Genomic DNA, 19487 nt, shown 5'->3' on the forward strand with positions numbered 1-19487 from the left:
ACCTCAATAATAACATGAATTCTTCAAGATTTTTATGGAATGTTTAAATCTGCTTCTTCGTACGGTGATAACTTGTTTGATGGTGTGCCTGAGCACACCTACCTGGGCAGTGTGTGTGCAGCAGTCCATGCGCATTTAGTGTTTTGCTTCTTGTTAGTCTTTGATCGAACAGAGTAACGGTGTGTTGAACAGGGTCATCCTCTGACATGAGCAGTAGGAAATCTTGTGTTGATGTTCTTCCACCTGAAATGTGATATAGTAGATGGGTGGGAGACGGTGTGTGTCTGCCCTGCCTTGTCCAGACTGGTTCCTGTCTTGCTAATAAAAGAGATCTCTTTTTAGTTTTGGATACTGATCTCTCCACACAGGTTTAAAGATCTCATTCACGGTTCACACTGCATTTGCCCCTTAATGTCTCACAGCAGGCCTTCAGACCCAGGTCGTGATTCATGGAGTGACAGGTCTGCCTCTGGCCGCCATAAGGGCCCAATCAGACAGGGTCCACATGCAGACAAAACATGTTGCACCAGCGGTGAAATGCATAACACACAGCTAACCCACATATTCAATTGTGCCTCCCTTTTTCATGTAAACCTTTGCTTTATTTGACATGATTACATTAGATCATATAACCAAGTATTTGTTCTTTGTCATTGCTTAATTTCTTGTGGTTACACTTGGGTAAAGACTTTGTTCATCTTTGTTATATCAACTGGGAATCTGCAGTGGGGTTTCCAGCAGCAGCGCCATGAGAGACTTCTGGCACTGTCAGAGAGACAAAAGTGTTTTCAAGGAATATTTACTTATGATTGCAAAAACACAATATTGTAATCCCTGCCCCCCCCCCTGCCTCCACGTTCCCCTTACTGTCAGTTTTCCATTGCATTCATTGAATCGTTTTTTTTTTTTTTCTTTTAGTGTTTTCGGGCACTGTGCTGTAAAGGACCTCCGCCACCAAGACCTGAGTATGATGTGGTGTGCATCGGCCTGACAGGTGCTGGAAAAACCAGCTTGCTTTCACGCCTCTGTAGTGAAGGCAGCGACGGCATCGTTCCCACAACAGGTATGAGCAGAGAAAGATGAATATACTTCAGTACTAGCGAAGAAACTCAACACTCACACCAATGTTCTGTTCCCATACAAGATTTCTAAACTTCTGAAAATGTTTGTTTCGAGAACATGCTGTCTTTTCGATTTGAATCACAGATCACAGTGAATACTGTCCAGGTATCACAGCTTTCCAATAGTGGGAAGAATGTCTTCAGTTTGTATTCCAAAGTCTCATTTTTTGTGCCAGAATGGATATCAGGATGTCTGACTACCCAGTACTCAGTTTCTCTCCTCCAGTTAAACAGGCAGGCTGGTGTTAAGTGTGTCCAGAAGAGGAGGAGGCTTTAGGGTTAGTACATAATTCTCTTGGTAGTCAGCACTCTGCTTTCCATGTATGCAATGCAATCCCTCAAGAACACCGACATTCCTCCTTCCTCCTCTGGCTTTGACAGCAGCAGTGTTGAGCTGTTGCAGAAGTTCCATTTTAGATTTAGTCTTTCTCCAGCTGAGGCTAAATATAAAGTAATTCCCAAATGTGCTGCCTAAAACCGTTAGTGTGTACGTCTCTGTGGCAGGGGGTGATTCAAGAGAGTGAGCACCTGTCTGCGCTTTTATAGATAAAATAGGCTGATTACTCATCTAAGCAGAGAATTATTTTAGTGAACTTTCCTGAAATGAGATTTAGCTGTCAGCACTGTGTGTGCCTGCCAACATCTAAGGAAGGGATATCAGGAGGGCCAAAGGGGGGAAGTCTCCTGTGGTTCCCCTCACTTCTTGCTTCATGATTTTGCAATGTTGTAATGTGTCTAAAAAGCTACACATAGTAATTAATTTAGATGTTTTGAAAATTATAATCGCTCACAAGAATTCCCACCATGGCATAATTTCAGCAACATAAAATGACAGTGGGTTTCATTTCCCACTATTTCCCGAACGCAACCGCAGGATGGATCCACATAATGGATGGTAGCATTTTAGACGTTAGTTCTATCCTCCACTAACCCCAGCGTAGAACAAAACACTCTTTCTGTTTAGCTTTTCTTGTTTTTCTGTTTTGCTAAGCTGGACCACACAAAGTGTTTTTCTTTTGTGTTTGTAATATGTTGTAAGTCCTCTGTGTGCTCACCAGCTGGTGGTTTGGAAAAAAAAAGGTACACCAGATATCCTGAGGAAACCTAATGAGAAAATGGATTCCTAAAAGTCAGCTTTTAGGAATGTTGGCTACATTACCATCAATAGTGAGAAAATGGACTCTCATCACTTCCACAGTGTGCCTTCCACACTTGTGAAAACAACAACCCTACACACACACACATACACACACACATACACACACACATAAAGTTTATTTATGACATTACAATAATGGATGTTTGTTTTTGGTCTCTGCAGGTTTCAGCATCAAAGCAGTGCCATTTCCAAATGCCATCTTGAATGTAAAAGAACTTGGAGGTAAGAAACACACATGCCCAGCCAACAGCCTGTTATGCTGTAGTGTTTTCAATCTAACTTTATAGTTTTATCCATTTATTGTAGTCGTGAAATTTTCACCTGGAGCATCTGTATCTAGTATTCAGCTCAAGTCAGATACGATTTTAGCTGGACTCTCTTCTTCCTAGTAGAAAAAGTAATACGATTGTAATACGATCTGCAGACTCACAGTAATGGGTTTTTTTTGACAGTGTTGCTTCTGTTAAATAGAGCATCATACTTTTTTGTGTTTATATTACTTTCCACTCCTTTGTTGACACTGGATATCGACTTAACAACACTCATCATTACCCAAAAGGCTAAAACTCCTCCTACATGCTTTTGCTACCCCTCACATAAATCTAACAGAGCATTTCCAGTAGGTCAGAGTGCGTCTGGCACAGACACAGACACAGACACAGACACAGAACTGTGAGCTGTATTTGTGAAAAGGCAACTGCAGACGATGTCCATGCCTAATTTTTTATTTTTTTTAAAAAAAATCAAAATCTTGAATGAACGTGTCAGACTGATGTGTATAAACCTGAGTGCTACAGCAACTGTAGATTGTTTTGGGCCACTGTGGGCTCATAGTCACCTTCTGCTGACAGAATGTACCTAATGCTTAACTCACAACAATACAGACGTCAATTTAACCCGTTTACCCGATTTCATGCAGTTTAATATGCAGCGCATGCTCTCATTAATGTTTCAGCTTTAGGTTTTTACCATCTAATCATAATGTTTTGCTTCTTTATTCACAAAATCTGCTTAATGTCATTCCTTTTCCCCACTTTTACTTGCTTACACAAACAAGTGTACATCAGGGATGCAGAGGGATGTTTGTTTTGACGTCCAGTAGCATCACACCTTTTGATCAGACTCAGACATGTGCATACAGACGTCAAACCTGTTAGTGTTTCCTTAAGTGGGTGTACAACCTGCGGTCTGTTATTCCTGGAAACCTACAGCCCTCGAGGAAGTAGTTTAATAAGTGCAGATGAGGGACCTGGAGGTGGAGGATGAGATTCATAAACAGAACAAATGCTCCACGAGTCCTTAAAGGGACATTTAAAAGAGGGATACTACAAACATCTGAGTGACGTGAAGACTTGTATTGTTTGGTAAGGGTTAAAATAATTTACGTTGCTTTTGTGATACATGTGTATCGGCACATGACAGGTGCAGCGTATGTTTTGAAGGCTCACCCAACCTAGACTTCTGAAAAGATGAAACACAGACACACACTCACAACACACTCTTACACACACACACACACACACACAAGAGGCACCAGGGGACCACCAACGAGGGTGCTACCAAATTTGGACAGAGCGCGTTAGGGGGTTTTCAAAAGAGGTTTTTCTGGATTAGGTCAAACTAAATCTGGTGGCAGTAACATTATTGTGGTTGGAAAAACACTGGTCCCACGGATGACACATTTGATTTAGAGACGTAAGTATAGGCTGCCACCACAGCAAAGGATGATGAAATCTGGTCTCTTTTTCTCTTTGCCCCCCCCCCCCCCCCCCCCCCCCCCCCTGCCTGGACACTCACTCCCTGCTTCTTTTCTTGTAAATACACAGAGCACAAGAATTTGAGCGATTTATGGTGTCATGCGTTATGGATGGGCTTCAGAGGGTCAAAACAAGCATGTGATGTTTTGACGCCTCTACTTGACTACTTTGTATTGGAGCACAGTATTAAATTTAGGCGAGATGTTGACGTGCAGCCTGTTTTGTTTTGATGTGTGAAGGCGTCTACTTCTTAAGTGACGTAAATGTTGAGTCGAGAGAGTTGGCGCTCTTGCAGCATGTTCCATTCAATAGTGTTCATAACGAGCCCGTCAGATCCTTTTCTGATTAGAACAGCCCCTTTCTGCAAGTTTCTCAACACTTCCATTTCTGTCAGTGCTTAGTTTTCCTCCCCTATCCCTATGGCTTTAAAACAAGCAAACATGCCTGGTTTGGTTTTATGTTATTTTGCACTGCATCAATGATGCAGAAAAATGATACAAGATGTGACGCACAGACATCAGGACTCCTGACCCTGAAAACCTTGTTTTACACAATACCTTTGTGGCTTGTTCTCTTAACTCAGGCTTGACTAAGCAAGGGATGAAGCACTTGGAGAAAGGCGTGAGGAAGTGAAGTTGTTCATGTGCATATCCTTCCTGCCTCACTGGAAAGCCCATTGAACATCAGTAAGGTGTTCTCACATACAGTCAGAGATGTAAAGCAACTCTTGCGTAGGGGCAGGTTAAAAAAAACATTGCTGCTATTCATTTAATCCCAGGCTGTTATGTTTTTGTTAAACATTTATTCTGTCCGTGTTCTTTGCTTGTTTGGAAAGGCTTACGGTTGGTCAACCTAGATCATGTGGAAGACAAAAAGCTAAAAAGCGAGCACGTGGCACATGCCAAAGATGTTGACCTCAAAATCTTTGGCATGCACAGAAGTCTTGCATACAAAAGAGAGCTATGAGTGACCCTTGCATGGTACTTAGTGTGGGCTTTTGAACCAGTACTCCTCCTTTTCATTGAAATAGTGCAAGATATAAAGTCATGTAGGTGCAGCTTTTACCCGTGTTGTCAATATACACACAGCATTTTAGCTGCAACACATTGTGCAGACACAGACTGAGCTGCTGTTCACGCTGTGTAGCCACAGCATAACCATGCCCCAAATCAGCCTGTGTGTATCCCTGATGTTGATGCCTGCTACGATTCAGGCTGTGCTATATGTTTGTCTCACTCATGCATTTGTCATTGAGGTCTCTGCTGTCTTGTTTTAATTTGTTTTCCTTCTCATCTTCAGCTGCGGTTTTTGTCCTTTTTTTTTCGGTATTATTATCCACATCCTGTAACTTCCTCTCTTTATGAATGCATCTGGAGGTCTAAATGTCAATTTCCATTTGTCAAGCTGTTCTTGCGTGCATGTGAGTTTAATATATTTTCTAACTATAATAACACATAATGCAATCAGAACTTGTCTGTCTTGCAAATCTGTGTTTTTAACATTTAAATAATAATATTAAAGGGAGAGCCTTTGCTCCATTAATTGAAGAACAGGTTTACTGGTTATTGCAGGAACCTGATCTTTGGAGATCACTTTTCATCTTAGGGATAGTTAGCAGTCTCAGCATGACAAATCAGGGCTGTGTAACTTGTCTTCTGCTACTTATAAGAAATTCGAACAATGAGAGTGTCTTTGTGGCAAAATCAAATAATGAAATCCAAAAGCTAAGTATTAAGATATTTTTGTGCTCTCACTATAGAGCCTCTTAAACGCAGCAGTCTGTCTTGACCACTTAATAAAATACTGATATAAAGATTAATTACTTTAATTGGTGGACAGCAACAGCAAATCAGCAGAGTGGAATATGATCTTTTATTTAGTTGACATTGAGAATTTTACATCTGGTCTTTTTGTTACTGGCTGGCACCAGGTATGGGGATTAGGTGGGAAGGACACCTCCAATGTGCTTGTGTGTGTATGTGTGTGTGGACGGTGACATGACGTCAGGTCTAGACGGGCTATTTCACAGTGTGCATTCATGTCACGCAGTGACAGCTGATGAAATGGTCCTAATAATCACCAAGCATTGACGTTATTCTTTGGTGTTGTGGCTGTGGTTTAAAGTTGAGGCTTTCAACACACAATTTATCACATATTCAGTTCTATTTCAGTGTCTACAGTGGCTGTTGATAAGCTTTATGCCTGTGTGGTTTTATTTATAATTGTGTATGTGTGGTGCGTGCACTGTGTGTTTAAACTGCAGCCTGTCACTAAAATTTTCGGCATGTTTCTTAAATATGGAAAGACAAGCAAAATCCAAAAACATAATAGAGCATTTGCCAATTGTCTATAACTACCAACAGACAAAGGAGGTATGTGAGCACAGAAGAAAACCACTCGTAGTCATTACAAGCCCAATGTGGTTCTTATTAATATCAAATATCACCACAGTATGCGTTACGTTACCGACCAGGGAAGCTTTTCCTTTGCATCGGAAACCAAAAGTGAAATAATTTGTAAAATTGCCATTTGAGTTTAAAGGAGCTGCAGACTGTTCTGATTTTAGAGTTCTGAGGACAGCAGGGTAACTGATCTCTATTGGAGGCCTCATTCAAGGATATTACCTTCTTTGAAGTTGTTTTTTTTTTGTTGATACTGGTTGAATGGGGCATTACAGATCCTTCAGAAGAGTGTCTTGAAAGTGCATTAACCAAACCAGCTGGTAATATAAATATATATATATAAATCATAAATCATACTGTAAGGATCAAACAGAAAAAACAAAAGGAATATTAAGGATTCACCATAAAGAGGTACATGGGGCTGGGTTAATGTATTATAAATAATGAGGGGGATTAAAGGTAGGGTAGGAGATTTCATTCTGATGCACTTTTTGTTAAATTAGTGTAACTTCTCTTTACAATCCGATAGCAACCAATTAGTTCGGCAGTTTCGCATTAAAACGAAGAATATTAATCATCTGTGGAAGCTATAAAACGCTAAAAACATCAGCCAATCCTCCGGGTGGACCCTGCGCAGAGTATTGGCTGGTTGTCACTCTCTTCCTGCTCTGCACGCACCAGAGAGGTACGTGCATGATGGCTGAAGTCACAGACCGCAGCTCGTCTTCAGGTAATGCGCGTCCATGTGATTGGGAGGCGTGGCTTCGGGGTGAGCTCCGAGAGAAAGGGGCGTGTGTTTACTTTTGAAATCTGGCAGACTCTCACTGAGTTTCTAAAATCTCCTACCCTACATTTAAAACAAGTCACATGACTCGTATATTAATCTATAAACATGACAATATCTCAGCAGATGAGAAGCGCGAGTCAATATACAACCAAATTATTTACTTATTTATCTCAAATATAAATAATAGTTATGTAGAGAGAGTGCGTTGTGTGTTTTGGACTAGGTCTCCTGCAGGAAGAGTTTACTCAGGAACTGAGCCGGCAGGTTGATGAGTGTATCAACAGCTGAAGTATTTTCAGCCTCGCTCCAGCCCCTGCTCATTCATTCCTCAATGAAGTGAGCAAACTTTATTACAGCACTTGCTATTGCTTCTCTCACTTGTTCCAGGGCGTCCTCCCATCACTGTATTGTTTTGTTATGTGAAGTAAAAAAAAAAATACTGTCTGTTTTTTGTTAGGATGACTTCAAAGACGGTTACTTTAAATGTTTCCAAGAGTAAAAAAAGACATAATAACAACACTTCTTTTCAAGGTACAACCTGCCAAAAAAGGATTTATGGCAGAAATGTGAATCTATACATGCGTCACAACAACAAAACAGACCTCAACAGTAGCTTTATTTATACCAAACACAAATATATGCTAATAGGGTTTAAACTATGTTAAAATGTGGATCATCACATGCTGTTTTCATTCAGGAACTCAAACGACTGAAAGGCAATCTTAATCCAAGCAAAAGACGGTCTGCTTCTGATTTTTCCAGTGTAATTGTTAACTTATGTTTTACTGGCATTGTCTTTCATGTTTGGTTCATCAAATCACACTCAGTCCATAACCTTATCACTGAAACATTGCTGCCACTTGTTTTTGTAAAACCAGCAGATGTCTGCATGTCTCACTCTCTTTATCTCTACCTGTGTTATCCTGGATCCAAAACCAAGACAAATACACTGAAATAAACGTCCTTGTGAACTTTAAATGGGTCAGATAGGTCTGAGTAACTTTTTTTGTTGTCCTACTTGCTAGGCTGTTATTCCATTCTTTACAATCTGCACAAATCTTGGAGGTGCACGGGTTGGTTTTATATCCAAAAAGTAAACACATCTGAGCATCCAGCAGAAACACCCTGAACCAGAATTTACGACACAAGAAGGTTTTAGTTTCTGAGAACAATTTGAGGTGAGGCGCCACCTCTTCAGCTCAGTTTCTGGATGGCTTCCGTCAGCTGTACTTGTAAGACTATAGCCTCAAGCTTTCTTCTTGCTCTCTCATTTTCTCTAAAATCCTCATACATAATACCCTCTGCATTCATAATAAAAGGTGCGTCAGTAGCTTGCTTAACTGACAAAACAAAGAAAAAAGAATTATAGGATATGTTGTGGACATGGAGATTTGGTTGATTCTACCAAGACTGATGTCTCTCAATGCAAATTCTGCATAAATGTTATGCGTTCGTATTTTTTAATTTATTTCATGCAGCATGTGTTGAAGTGATTACACCTTGTTTGTTGGTTAAGAAAGGGAGGACGGTGACATTCTAAGCTATTTAAATCCAAATTAAAAAAAGACTCTTGCAGTGTACTGTGTTTATTTGTAGGAGAATCCACCCCATCAAGTGCTGTAGTGGAGTTATTGTAATAAGAGTCTTGCACAAACATTGTTGGTAAACCTTCCATTAAAATGAAGGACACATTTCCCACAACCTGACACATAATGTTTTTTTTTTTCTCCTCAAAGTTTTAACAGCTCACACAGGGATTAAATCTATCCTGGAGAAGTAAGAGATACCAGTGTCACTGGCCAAGGGCAGCCTCAGTAGACAATTATGCAATGGAACCACAAGATACATTTCCATGATATTTTGTACTGACTGAGAATTATTGCTCTCTTGCCATTTCTAACATGATAGCTTGTGGTGTGGTTCTCTGCAGTGACAGCTACATGTGTCATGTCCAGGCAAATGAAACAGATTCTATGAACCATTCTGGGAAGTTAGAAGAAGATATACGAGGACGGTAGAAATGATAAAAACAAAAATGTAAAATATTAATTTGTATTTTTTTTTCCAGAGCAGACAGCCTGACTACACTACTGGTGGGATTTTTTTTTATTTGCCGATTATAACGTGAGTTTCACACAGACCCAACCACTGAGGTCCTCCACCACATATAAACCTGATTCCCCATCAAACAGTTAGAACTGATGAAGCTGCTGAGGAGCAGCGAAACCTGCTTCAACCTTCTGAATAAAAATGACCTGGATGACTGAGAGTCTTCATCGACCTGATTACAAAGAGTTAATCTCTCTGATTATTTGTTAATTTAATTACCCGAAACCTAGCGCATGATTCAGTTTGGTAATTTAATATACTGTCATTTTTTCATTAACGCAGGCTCAATTCACTGATTGAATGAATAAATGAATAAAGCAATAAGTCCTCCCCTTCATGAGTCAGTACTTGACATGCAGTTTTTACCTCTTGTACTCTGCTGTTAACTTGTGGTTAGTTAAGTCTGAGTGCAATCTAAAAGCACTTCACTCACTTTAATTACATGTGCTATTTAAAGGATATAAACACATTTTTTAAAGGAAGACCAATCAGAAGGTAAATGAGCAGAAGTAGCAAGGTATGAGGTCTTATTCATGGTACACTTATTTGATTAATGAAATGTAATAGCATCCTCCCTAAGAGCCATGACATCATGTTTGGAAGTCCTCCTGTCAGACCAATAGGTGGCAGAAGTTGCCAGCGAGATCCAATGAGACACGACGGACATTCCACCATTTCCAGGCAAAGATGAGAGAAACTTCCTAGTCAATCTCTCAAGTGCCACTTTGTCTGATAGCTTTCCACTCCAGAGAGAGAGGTGTGAGTGTAGAAGGAGTGGGGGAGGAAAGAAGAAAGGGAGGGAGAGAGCATGAGGGAGGGGAGGTAAATGTCACTGAGAGCACTTCGTGATGTTTAAACATTTGCCAGCCTCACAGTTCGTCACTTCTTGGCAATTACCTTACAATGAGCAACAATAACAAAACAATTCACAAGATTGGAAAGGAAGTAACCCCACCAGACGGAGGAGGATAATTTTAACCAGAGAAAGTACATCCACTAAAAGCAAGGGAACATGCCTGCGTATGCAGTGTGTGGTGGGACGCTTTGTAGTTTTGTGTATTCAGTGACGACAAACATTTAGTACCAGTTAATTGAAAACATGTTGCGAAAAGAACAAGATTCATCCGAGTGTGTGTAAGCAGAGAAAAGTATTTTCATCATCCAGTATAAATCTGAAAACATCATCTATTTGAGATAACTTGTTCAGGCAAAACTCTCATCTCAGTAAATTATTATTATTGTTTATGCTATGATATATATATTTGTTTGACATAATTTGTGGTGTCAGAAGAAGGGAAGGGAACTAAAAGGAGATACTTTTCACATAGAAAATGACTTTTGAGCCAGTTTGCTGGCAATTGTTAGGAGACTATTATTGTGGAATTAGCTTGTCTGCAGATGTCCTGTTCACTGAGTTTTTACTGTAAGAGCTACTTATCACAAAGTAGTGTCTTGCTTGAGTGAGAAATGGCTTAGATAATGGCCAAGGAAGCACAAAGACATTCTTTACATGCAGATACCTAGACATGCAATAAATAAAGAAGGGACATATACAATACTAAGGTATTGAATTTTGAAAATGACATTAATTCATTTTTATATGTGTTGGTTAATTTTACAATTATATTGATATAAAGAAGAGAAAAAAATGAATTTAAATATTTGGGTCGACAGCATTTTGCATTTAAAGCAGTGCTATTTTTGGCGTGCTTGTTGTTTCTAGCATTTTGGAGAATTCGCTGTACTTTATGTGACAGTCGGTCAGTTTCAGAGTCTTCAGTCTCCTCTTCTAATCCCAGGTTGACTCAATGATGTTGAGATCTGGGCTATGTGGGGGCCATGCCATCTGTTGCTTGCCCTCTTGCTGAAGATAGTTATGAACATCTCTGGCTGTGCGTTCGGCTGGTCGTCATGCTGCTGAATGAGTTTTGGACTAATAAGATGCCACTCTTGTCTGTGGAACTTTCGCTGTGTTTCAGTCTTACGACTAAAATTCGACAAGTTCCAATCGACAACTCTACTTTAATCTAAACATTTAGCCACAATACTGCAACATAAAGAAAGATGGTAGTGCTGTTAGATTGAGGGCAGCATGGGAGGAGCATAATAATCTCTGAACATGTCTCTAGAAAAATGATTTCCCTTTCTGTTTCCCTTATGCTGTCATTAAGAGTGGTCTGCTTGTGGAAGCAGTGAGAGTTAGTGGTATGTATCTGAGTATGTACTGTGGGTCTTTTCCTCAAAAAATGAAGTTACTGTACTGAACCATTGAGTGGATGTTGTTGCTCAAAAAAAGGAACCATATGTTGTTTGTGATTAATTCAGAGTCAGGTCCATGAAAATAAGCCCAGAATAAACCAGTGAGCAGATCACTGTAGTGTGTTAACATGGAGCCGAGGACCTGTTGAGATTTTTGGTTTGAATTTCATCTTGTAAAGCTTAGAGGCTTTACACAAAACAGATATACTGTGGATGTTTGACTTTTAAAAATTTATGTAACGTGATTTTTTTTTTCTTCAAATAATTGAATATCCTTTCCTGTCTCTTCATGTGGAACACATTCCAGACACACCGCAGTCAGATAACAGAAATGAAGAAAAATGCATCTGCCAGAATGAAATTATTTGTGTAGCAGAAGTGCTCTGCTTAAGATGATCCAGACTGTTTCTACTGTAAAATATAATCAGTTAATAAACACGGTGACTCCTGCCAGAAGGTGATGCATTTAATAACATTGTGTCTGTTTACAGGAGCAGACAACATCAAGAAATACTGGAGCCGTTACTACCAGGGTTCACAAGGTGTAGTCTTTGTACTGGACAGCGCGTCGTCAGATGAGGACCTTGAGGCTGCACGTAATGAGCTCCACTCAGCTCTGCAGCACCCACAGCTCTGCACACTGCCTTTCCTCATCCTTGCCAATCACCAGGACAAGCCTGCTGCTCGGACACCAAACCAGGTAAACCAACCCAGTTACGGTGCTTTCAGTTATTTCCTTAGATCTTGCTTTAGTGTTTTTTGGCACATACAAATGCTACACCTTCCACAGATTCAACTTAACTTATTGCATAAATTCTGCTGCTATGAGGAACCACATTTAAGTCATCAAAAGAAGTTTTTTTTGTGGAAAGGGAAACATCACCATGCATCTCAACCTGCAGCCCGGAGCTTGCAGACATGTCCCTTGGCCCAAATAGGGTTCACTAGGAGTATAGTGCTTTGCAATGTGGGTGGCAGACCATAGTCCTGTGGCCATTTGTGATGTTTTGTGGAAGCAGATTGTTTGTACACAGCACTAAGTAAATATTAATTGCTTCACCTCTCTGTACCACATTGCGTTGGAGCTTAGTTGTGCCACAGTGGAGTCAGTTGGCAAGTTCCAGGTAGATGCTGCCTGGACACTTTACAAGGGGACTCATGCAATTAGCCTATTATGAACTCCCCATGTTTCAGCAGTGGACAGTGACATCCAGGGTTCTACTGCTGATGATTTTTTTACAGTAGCAGTTGTGGTTGGAGGGTCTTCACTGCCTTGCATGGTTGCAGTATGATTACCAGCTGGAGGACACTGTCAAAGCCAACTGTTGTCAAGCAGAGAGGTGATGTTTTTTTTTTTTTAAATCTTGACTACAGATGGACTACAGCTTTTGGGAATTAATGGGAATTAATTAAATAATCTCTTACCTCACAGCTAGAGTATTATCAACAACAAACAAACACAAATATCTGTCTTTGACTATCATCTGTAGGGAATCTGCTCTCCTCTCACAATGTGTTCTGCAGGGGCTAGAGAAGACGGTGCATGTGCTTCCAAGATGCTTGCTTTTTATTCTTGTTGCTAAATGGTCCCTGAAACGGCTTTTGGGCTCCAGAGTTTGTTTTTTTCTTGCCTGCATGTTTTCCCCTTATTGTACTCACATTATTTGCAAACCTTTTAAATTCAAATTCTGCACAATTCAATTGTCATTGATGTTTGACTGGACTTTTCTTCAGGCTCAATCTTTTTCTACTAATTAGTTCTGACTACGACATACTTCTTATCATGCTTTCATCAGGTCAAACATGAACTGCTTGTGGAGGCAGCGATAGAATACAGTTAGACTACTCTGACCCAACTCTGTCCGCCTCTGTGTTCCTTGTTGCTTTGTACCTCCCTCGCAGAAGGAGCCTCTTGGAGTAGGATGTTATGGCTAGCATTCCCTATGCAACACTCACTCATGTTTCAAAAAACCTGGAACCTCACTTTTCCTGCACACACAAACACGTGTACACACATGCACATATATGCACCGTCTGTAGAGGCCTATTTAATGTTTCTGAAGGATAACTAAGATGGATGCCTGGAGAGAGCACCATCTGCATTTCCAAGCCAGGACCACCAGTGCTGCTGGTCCTCTGTGACGTGAAATCTGCACTGGGAAATGAGAGAGAGAAAAGTTCTGTACAGGACTGTGTTTTCACCCAAACTGAATGCAGTTGAAGCAGACATTTTACTCCGCCTCAATAAGTTTAACTTAGTTTGGTTAATTAGTATGGATTGGATGCACTTGAGGACAAGCCACTATGGTCACGGAAGCCCCTCTAATCTTATATATATATATTAAATGGCAACTGCTTGCTTTGAGCCCAGCTACAGCAACACTGGTCTCTTTGTTGGCCCTCATAACGTAGCCAATTAATTCAGTCTGAGAGCTGTCTGCACTCACCCAGCTGTCTTAGCGTGATGTGTCCTCTGTTGTATTTGAACATATTTGATTATCATTGCATGGGTCTCTGGAAGTATTGACTCTCTTGAACTGTTTGCAAACACAGCTGACACGTGAGACTGGTTTATGCCACAAGGATAAGTGAGATGTGATGGATGTTGCCTATTGTCATTTTTGGGAAGGTTTGTTTCAGTTCATTGTTAATGACTTGTATAAAGTTAGTTGTTCAGACCAGGGTGGCTGAAGAACCTGATGTAAGTGCAGCTTTTATATGTGCAGTTGTGAAATGATACATAATAATACATGCATCATACTTCCTGTTTACTATGTTTACCATACATTTTGTTGCACTCTAGGGATCCCATCAATCACAGCATTAAGTATAGTTTGGATTTTTCTAAGCGTGAGTGTACTCATTGTCATCTGTTTGTGTGTTTGAATTTATATGGTCATTATGAGTGTTTCCATGCCTGTGTGCACATATTATCATCTGACTCATGGCTTGTTACTGAGGGAGCTTAATGTTCAGTGAGTCATAGATAATCTTTGCTCAGATGAAACAAAATTTTAGACCAACTGTGAAACAAGTCACCTCTTCTTGTACACTTAGTCTCTTTGTCCCTTTACTGTATACGTAGCTCAGGAGATTATAACCCTGGCTTTTTACATTATTGGGCTTCAGGTAAAATAATACATCACACTGTTGAAATCTGAAAAAAAAACTGTGCAAGTGGTTAAGTCAACCACTGGAGAGTCCAAGAGGTCAGACACTCTATGTGTTAACCAAACATTTGCTCAGCATCCACGGGGGTCTCTTCCTGGTGCTTATTTTCACTTCAAGTTCTCATGCAAAGTTTAACCTCAGCTGTGGATGGTGCATCTTCAGTTCATATTACCAAGAATTAAATCTGATATATCTTGTTGATGAAGATTCTCAGTCATCCAGGTCATAATACGTAGAGAAGATAGAAGCAAGGCGTCTGGACTTGTAGAGTTTTTTTGAAGATGTTTTGCTGCAGCTTCTCTGATGAAGCTGATCATCAACAAGATATATCAGATATAATTCTTGGTAATATGAATCAAATGAACGATGTTAAAGAGCCTAAAAGGTCAACCAGCATGTGGTGTTCCATTTGTTGAAGACGTCATTATAATGAGAAGATATAACTTTTACTCTTACTGTATTGGTTTTTTTTTTTTTAAGCAGCCTGCATTTGGTGCTAGCAGCCATTGCATACTATCACCATTACCTAAATGAATACTTGTAATAATTATGAACAAAATTGAGATGCCCACACTGGTAAAGCATGTTCTTCCCTAAGAAAAACCAATTGATGTACATATGTGTTTGCATTACTTATTGATAGATGTTATGAAAAACACTCCACTACCATAGAGCTTAGTTGCTTAATATTGAATGAAAGTTACACTAAAAGTATCAAGGTATGTGGGATACAGGTGGCGGACCACTCTGTCCTGGATGTTCTAAGTGCAACGTGCCTCCTCAGTGGAGGATAAAAGCACAATTAAAGATATGCTACTTCTCACCTCTCACCTTGAATCTCACATCCCCATATATCCTTTTAAAGGTTTCATACAAGACACCATATGTACCCAGTACCTTATGTGACTTTTTATTATTTATTAGAATTGCCATAAGCTTTTTCCTGAGTACTGGAATCCTGCTAACGGTCAGTGCACATCGCTTTGAGATGTTTTGGGCCAATGGAGCTACTTCACCTAAAAGTTTATTTTACAGAAGCTTTACAAGTTCACTGGGCCATCGCCAGGTTCACAAAGCAAGTTGAATGTTTCTGCATGTGCTACCATCATGTGTTTGAACTGTAATAAATTACAGTAACAATTCTAGCAGTATTACAACAAAAAGTGTAATAAAGTCTTCATGTTTCTTTCAGATACAACAGCAAAGTAATTTGAAAGTAAAAGTTTAAACAGCTCAACACAGAGTGAAAATAATCACATTTTTCTAAGTAAAGGTTACAATAATAATTTCTGAAGATTACTGTCATCTGTAACACTTTGAAAATAACCCCTTTGCAACCTTTGATCCACCGGAACAATTTGCCCTGGAAAACTCAATCCGGTTCCATCCCCAGTAATCCCTTTGAAGTTTTTTTAAACGATTTAACCATGTCTTAATGTTTATTAGACAAGTCACTCAAAATTAAAACAAAAAGTCGTGTGTAAGGTTTTGTATATACCACATGTGATGCATGGATATGGCAAGAGCAGTTTCCCCTTTGAGTACCTATAACATGAGACTGTGGTTACATCACAATGGTCTTTATCGTATTAGTTTTCGAGTTGCCTAGGGGCGACAATACTCATGGCTCAAGTCAAAAATTATATATGAGTGTGGCAGATATGCTTTGTCCTGCTCATACAGTGGTGGCTTAATTGAAAATCAGCCATAAAGAAAATAAAAAATCGTCCATCCATCCATCCATCCATCCATCCATCCATCCATTTTCTACCGCTTATCCGGGGCCAGGTCGCGGGGGCAGCAGTCTAAGCAGGGAAAATCTTGTACAATTAAAAAAATCTGTACTTCTGTTGCATGACTTGACAATAATATCATCTACAAACAGCCTTTATTTTGGTGGGCAAGGACACCAGAAGCGCCAAAGTCCAAACGTATTTCTGGATTTAAGGATTTATGCCATTACAGAAATCTGCGGCACATTATATTCATTACTCATATTGTGTCTTGATATTTTTTCATCAAAGCCATAGTTGCTGACATGCTCCTATCTACAAGTTATGGTGAAATAAATTGAATGTGTACATTTCCTTGGATCATTAATCAATGGCGTTTAATGCTATAACTTCAATGAATTAAAAGTCCACCATGTGCATGCCTCTGAAGGTCTGTGTGTGATCTAGGCTGTGGTACTGGATTAGGCTGACAGATGAATGAAATTATGTGGTGTTGCAGATTAATTATTGGAGCATGGAGTGGATTTGCAAACGTCCTGTTACAGACCCTGTACTCCGCCTGCAGTTTTTCATCTGAACTCTGCAAACCTCCAAAGACGGCAGCTGCACTGCAGGTTCTTGCATCTTGTGAATGTTTGACAAGCACCACCCATGAAACAAGCCCAAATTTAGTTGGTTTGAACTCTATTGGCAGCTCTTCTGGCGATGACACTATACACAAATGACGTCTTCTTGTTGACCTTCTTCTCACAGCAACCACTCTGTTGACAGAACAAGGTGGCTCATTTCCTTAACACACACATGCTTGCATTTGCTAGTGCTGTTTTCTGGGGCAGTCCTTGTTTATGGTGTCATGTTAGTGGCTTAGGGTGTTTCTGGCACTGCTAGAGCAAGGGGCAAGAGAAGGTGGCCGTGGGGAAATGCGGCTCAGCAGGCCTGTTAAGGCCTCACTGGGGCCCTCTGTACTGGAGCAAGTGTTTTTTGGGAGCAGGGGTGGGTCTGGAGGAGGTAGAAGGAAACGTGGGACAAAATTCCTTGTTGACATCAATCTCCTGCCGTTGGGGGGCCCAAGGAAACTGGGGAGGAGTAGAGGGGAGGTCACCCTGTTGATATAACACCTCAACAAAGCAGGTCTGTTTGGATGGTAGTGCCTAATGGACTGCGTCCACGAGGGGCTCTTGTTTTAGAAAATGCTATCAGTTTAAAGGTGGAGGTCGTTTTGGTTCTATTGGCACAGAGGACAGAATGAAACTGATGATACTCTGCATAAAGAATGGAAAAACAGTGGAGGCCAGGAATTGAGTCATGGTGTGGAAGCTAACAGAAAATACTGTAAACATAGGAAAAAGAGGAAGTCTGCAGTATCTAACCTTGAGAGCCATGTGAATGGTTCCCCTCCAGGATTGAAGACAGAGGCACTGATACATTGTGGTCCAGGTCCCCAGATAATTAAGTGGGGAAAGCACCCCCCATACTGTCTTTTTCTTTCTGTTTTTTTTTAACGCTCTCAGTCTTTTAACTCACACACATGCACAAACTCAGTCCACTCCTGAAGAGTCCCTTGATGCTGTCGCTCATTGTGAGGAAAACTGTGCCTGGTATGAATTGGAGCACATCTGTTTCCAGTGTACCAAAGCTAAAGCTGATGTTACTTATGCATTGTGACAAAGTTACACCACATAGACAAGCAGCCACTCAAATGAATCATACTGTGTGATTGTGGAGAATTTTCTACTGAACAAAGTGAATCATTACATTTTTTTTTTTTTTTTGAAGCACGGGTTTCAACTCTTGTTTCACTTTCTGGAAGATCAAGACAACTGTGCCATGAAAAAGAATACAGACAGTGACAGATTTTCACCTCCTCAACAACCAGCATGCAAACAATCATTAATCATCAATATGCCATGTTTTGACAGAAACAGACAGGCAGACACACACATACACTCAGACACACGCGGGCACATTGACGCAGACATTGTTTGTTTCATATCCGACGTGTTTTCTGCCTACAGCTGATCCAAGAATGAATACATTTCCTCACTTAATGGATATTTTCTTTTGGCTGCTGTTGACACAATCAGAAGTTAAGCTGAGATCATCTTCTCATTGGTTGTCCTTACCTGCATGCGTTTTGTTTTTCTACAATAGTTCAAGGGAAAATCTTCTTTAGTGTTTAGAATGCAATAAAATCATCAGCTGTGTTTCATAGGTTTTGACTTTTTCTCTGCGACACCTTGATATAATCATTACAGTATAGTTGGCGATTGACTGCCTGACGTTTGGATCATACTAGTGCTATTAGAGCATGGAGTGGAAATCCCAGTCTTACTGCTGCCGTCACCGGCTGGTGTCCGGCTGGTGTCCTTTTACATTCACTTAAATGTGTCTGCATCTTATATTCTACGTTGTAACACTTACATACTGTGTATGTATGAATGTGTCAGAAACACACCACCACACACACACTGTGTGTGAGGGGGGGGGGGGTGACAGACAGTGGGAAAAAAGCATTACACATATCCTGAAATGCCATCTGATGAGTGGTGAAGTGAGACTTTGCATCTGCACTGCACAGATGAAGTCACTGTTGGCTAGTTGCCTCAGATTTAACCCTTCATTTGCATGTCCACTTCATTTTTATTGGTTATTTTTCTCTCTAATTTTGAACTTTATGTTGCTTTCTTTAGATTTTGACAGTATAAATGTGTGTCTTGGCTTTGTTGCTATGTTGTACTTTGGAGAGGCAGAATAGAAAGCATACCTTGGCATTTCTTCTTCTTTTCCCACAACTCCAGTGTCTGAATATTATCAGTTTTACTGATAATGCTTTACAGACAGGAAGTTTCACATCCCCAGCCTCTCTCCCTTTATGCCCGCTCCCTCTCCATCCTCTTTTTTAGCTTCGTTTGTCTGCCCAGACATGCTTACCCTGAACTTGACTCACAAGCCCTTTTCAGAACAATGTGATGAAAGCCTGGCTATTAAC

The 19487-nt window shown here is 40.3% G+C and overlaps 1 protein-coding gene across 3 annotated transcripts in view; it reads left to right on the forward strand.

The window, feature by feature from the left end:
* The window catches only part of LOC114441038 (ADP-ribosylation factor-like protein 15), a 79862-nt gene that overhangs the window by 29251 nt on the left and 31124 nt on the right, over nucleotides 1–19487 (forward strand). For all 3 annotated transcript variants that reach the window (XM_028413780.1, XM_028413779.1, XM_028413781.1), the window contains exons 2-4: nucleotides 919–1063; nucleotides 2443–2502; nucleotides 12086–12294. In XM_028413780.1, the coding sequence (XP_028269581.1) occupies nucleotides 919–1063; nucleotides 2443–2502; nucleotides 12086–12294 (414 nt within the window). The remainder of the gene's footprint in view (nucleotides 1–918; nucleotides 1064–2442; nucleotides 2503–12085; nucleotides 12295–19487) is intronic.

Source organism: Parambassis ranga, chromosome 9 (genome assembly GCF_900634625.1).
Source record: "Parambassis ranga chromosome 9, fParRan2.1, whole genome shotgun sequence".
NCBI classification, from domain to species: domain Eukaryota; kingdom Metazoa; phylum Chordata; class Actinopteri; family Ambassidae; genus Parambassis; species Parambassis ranga.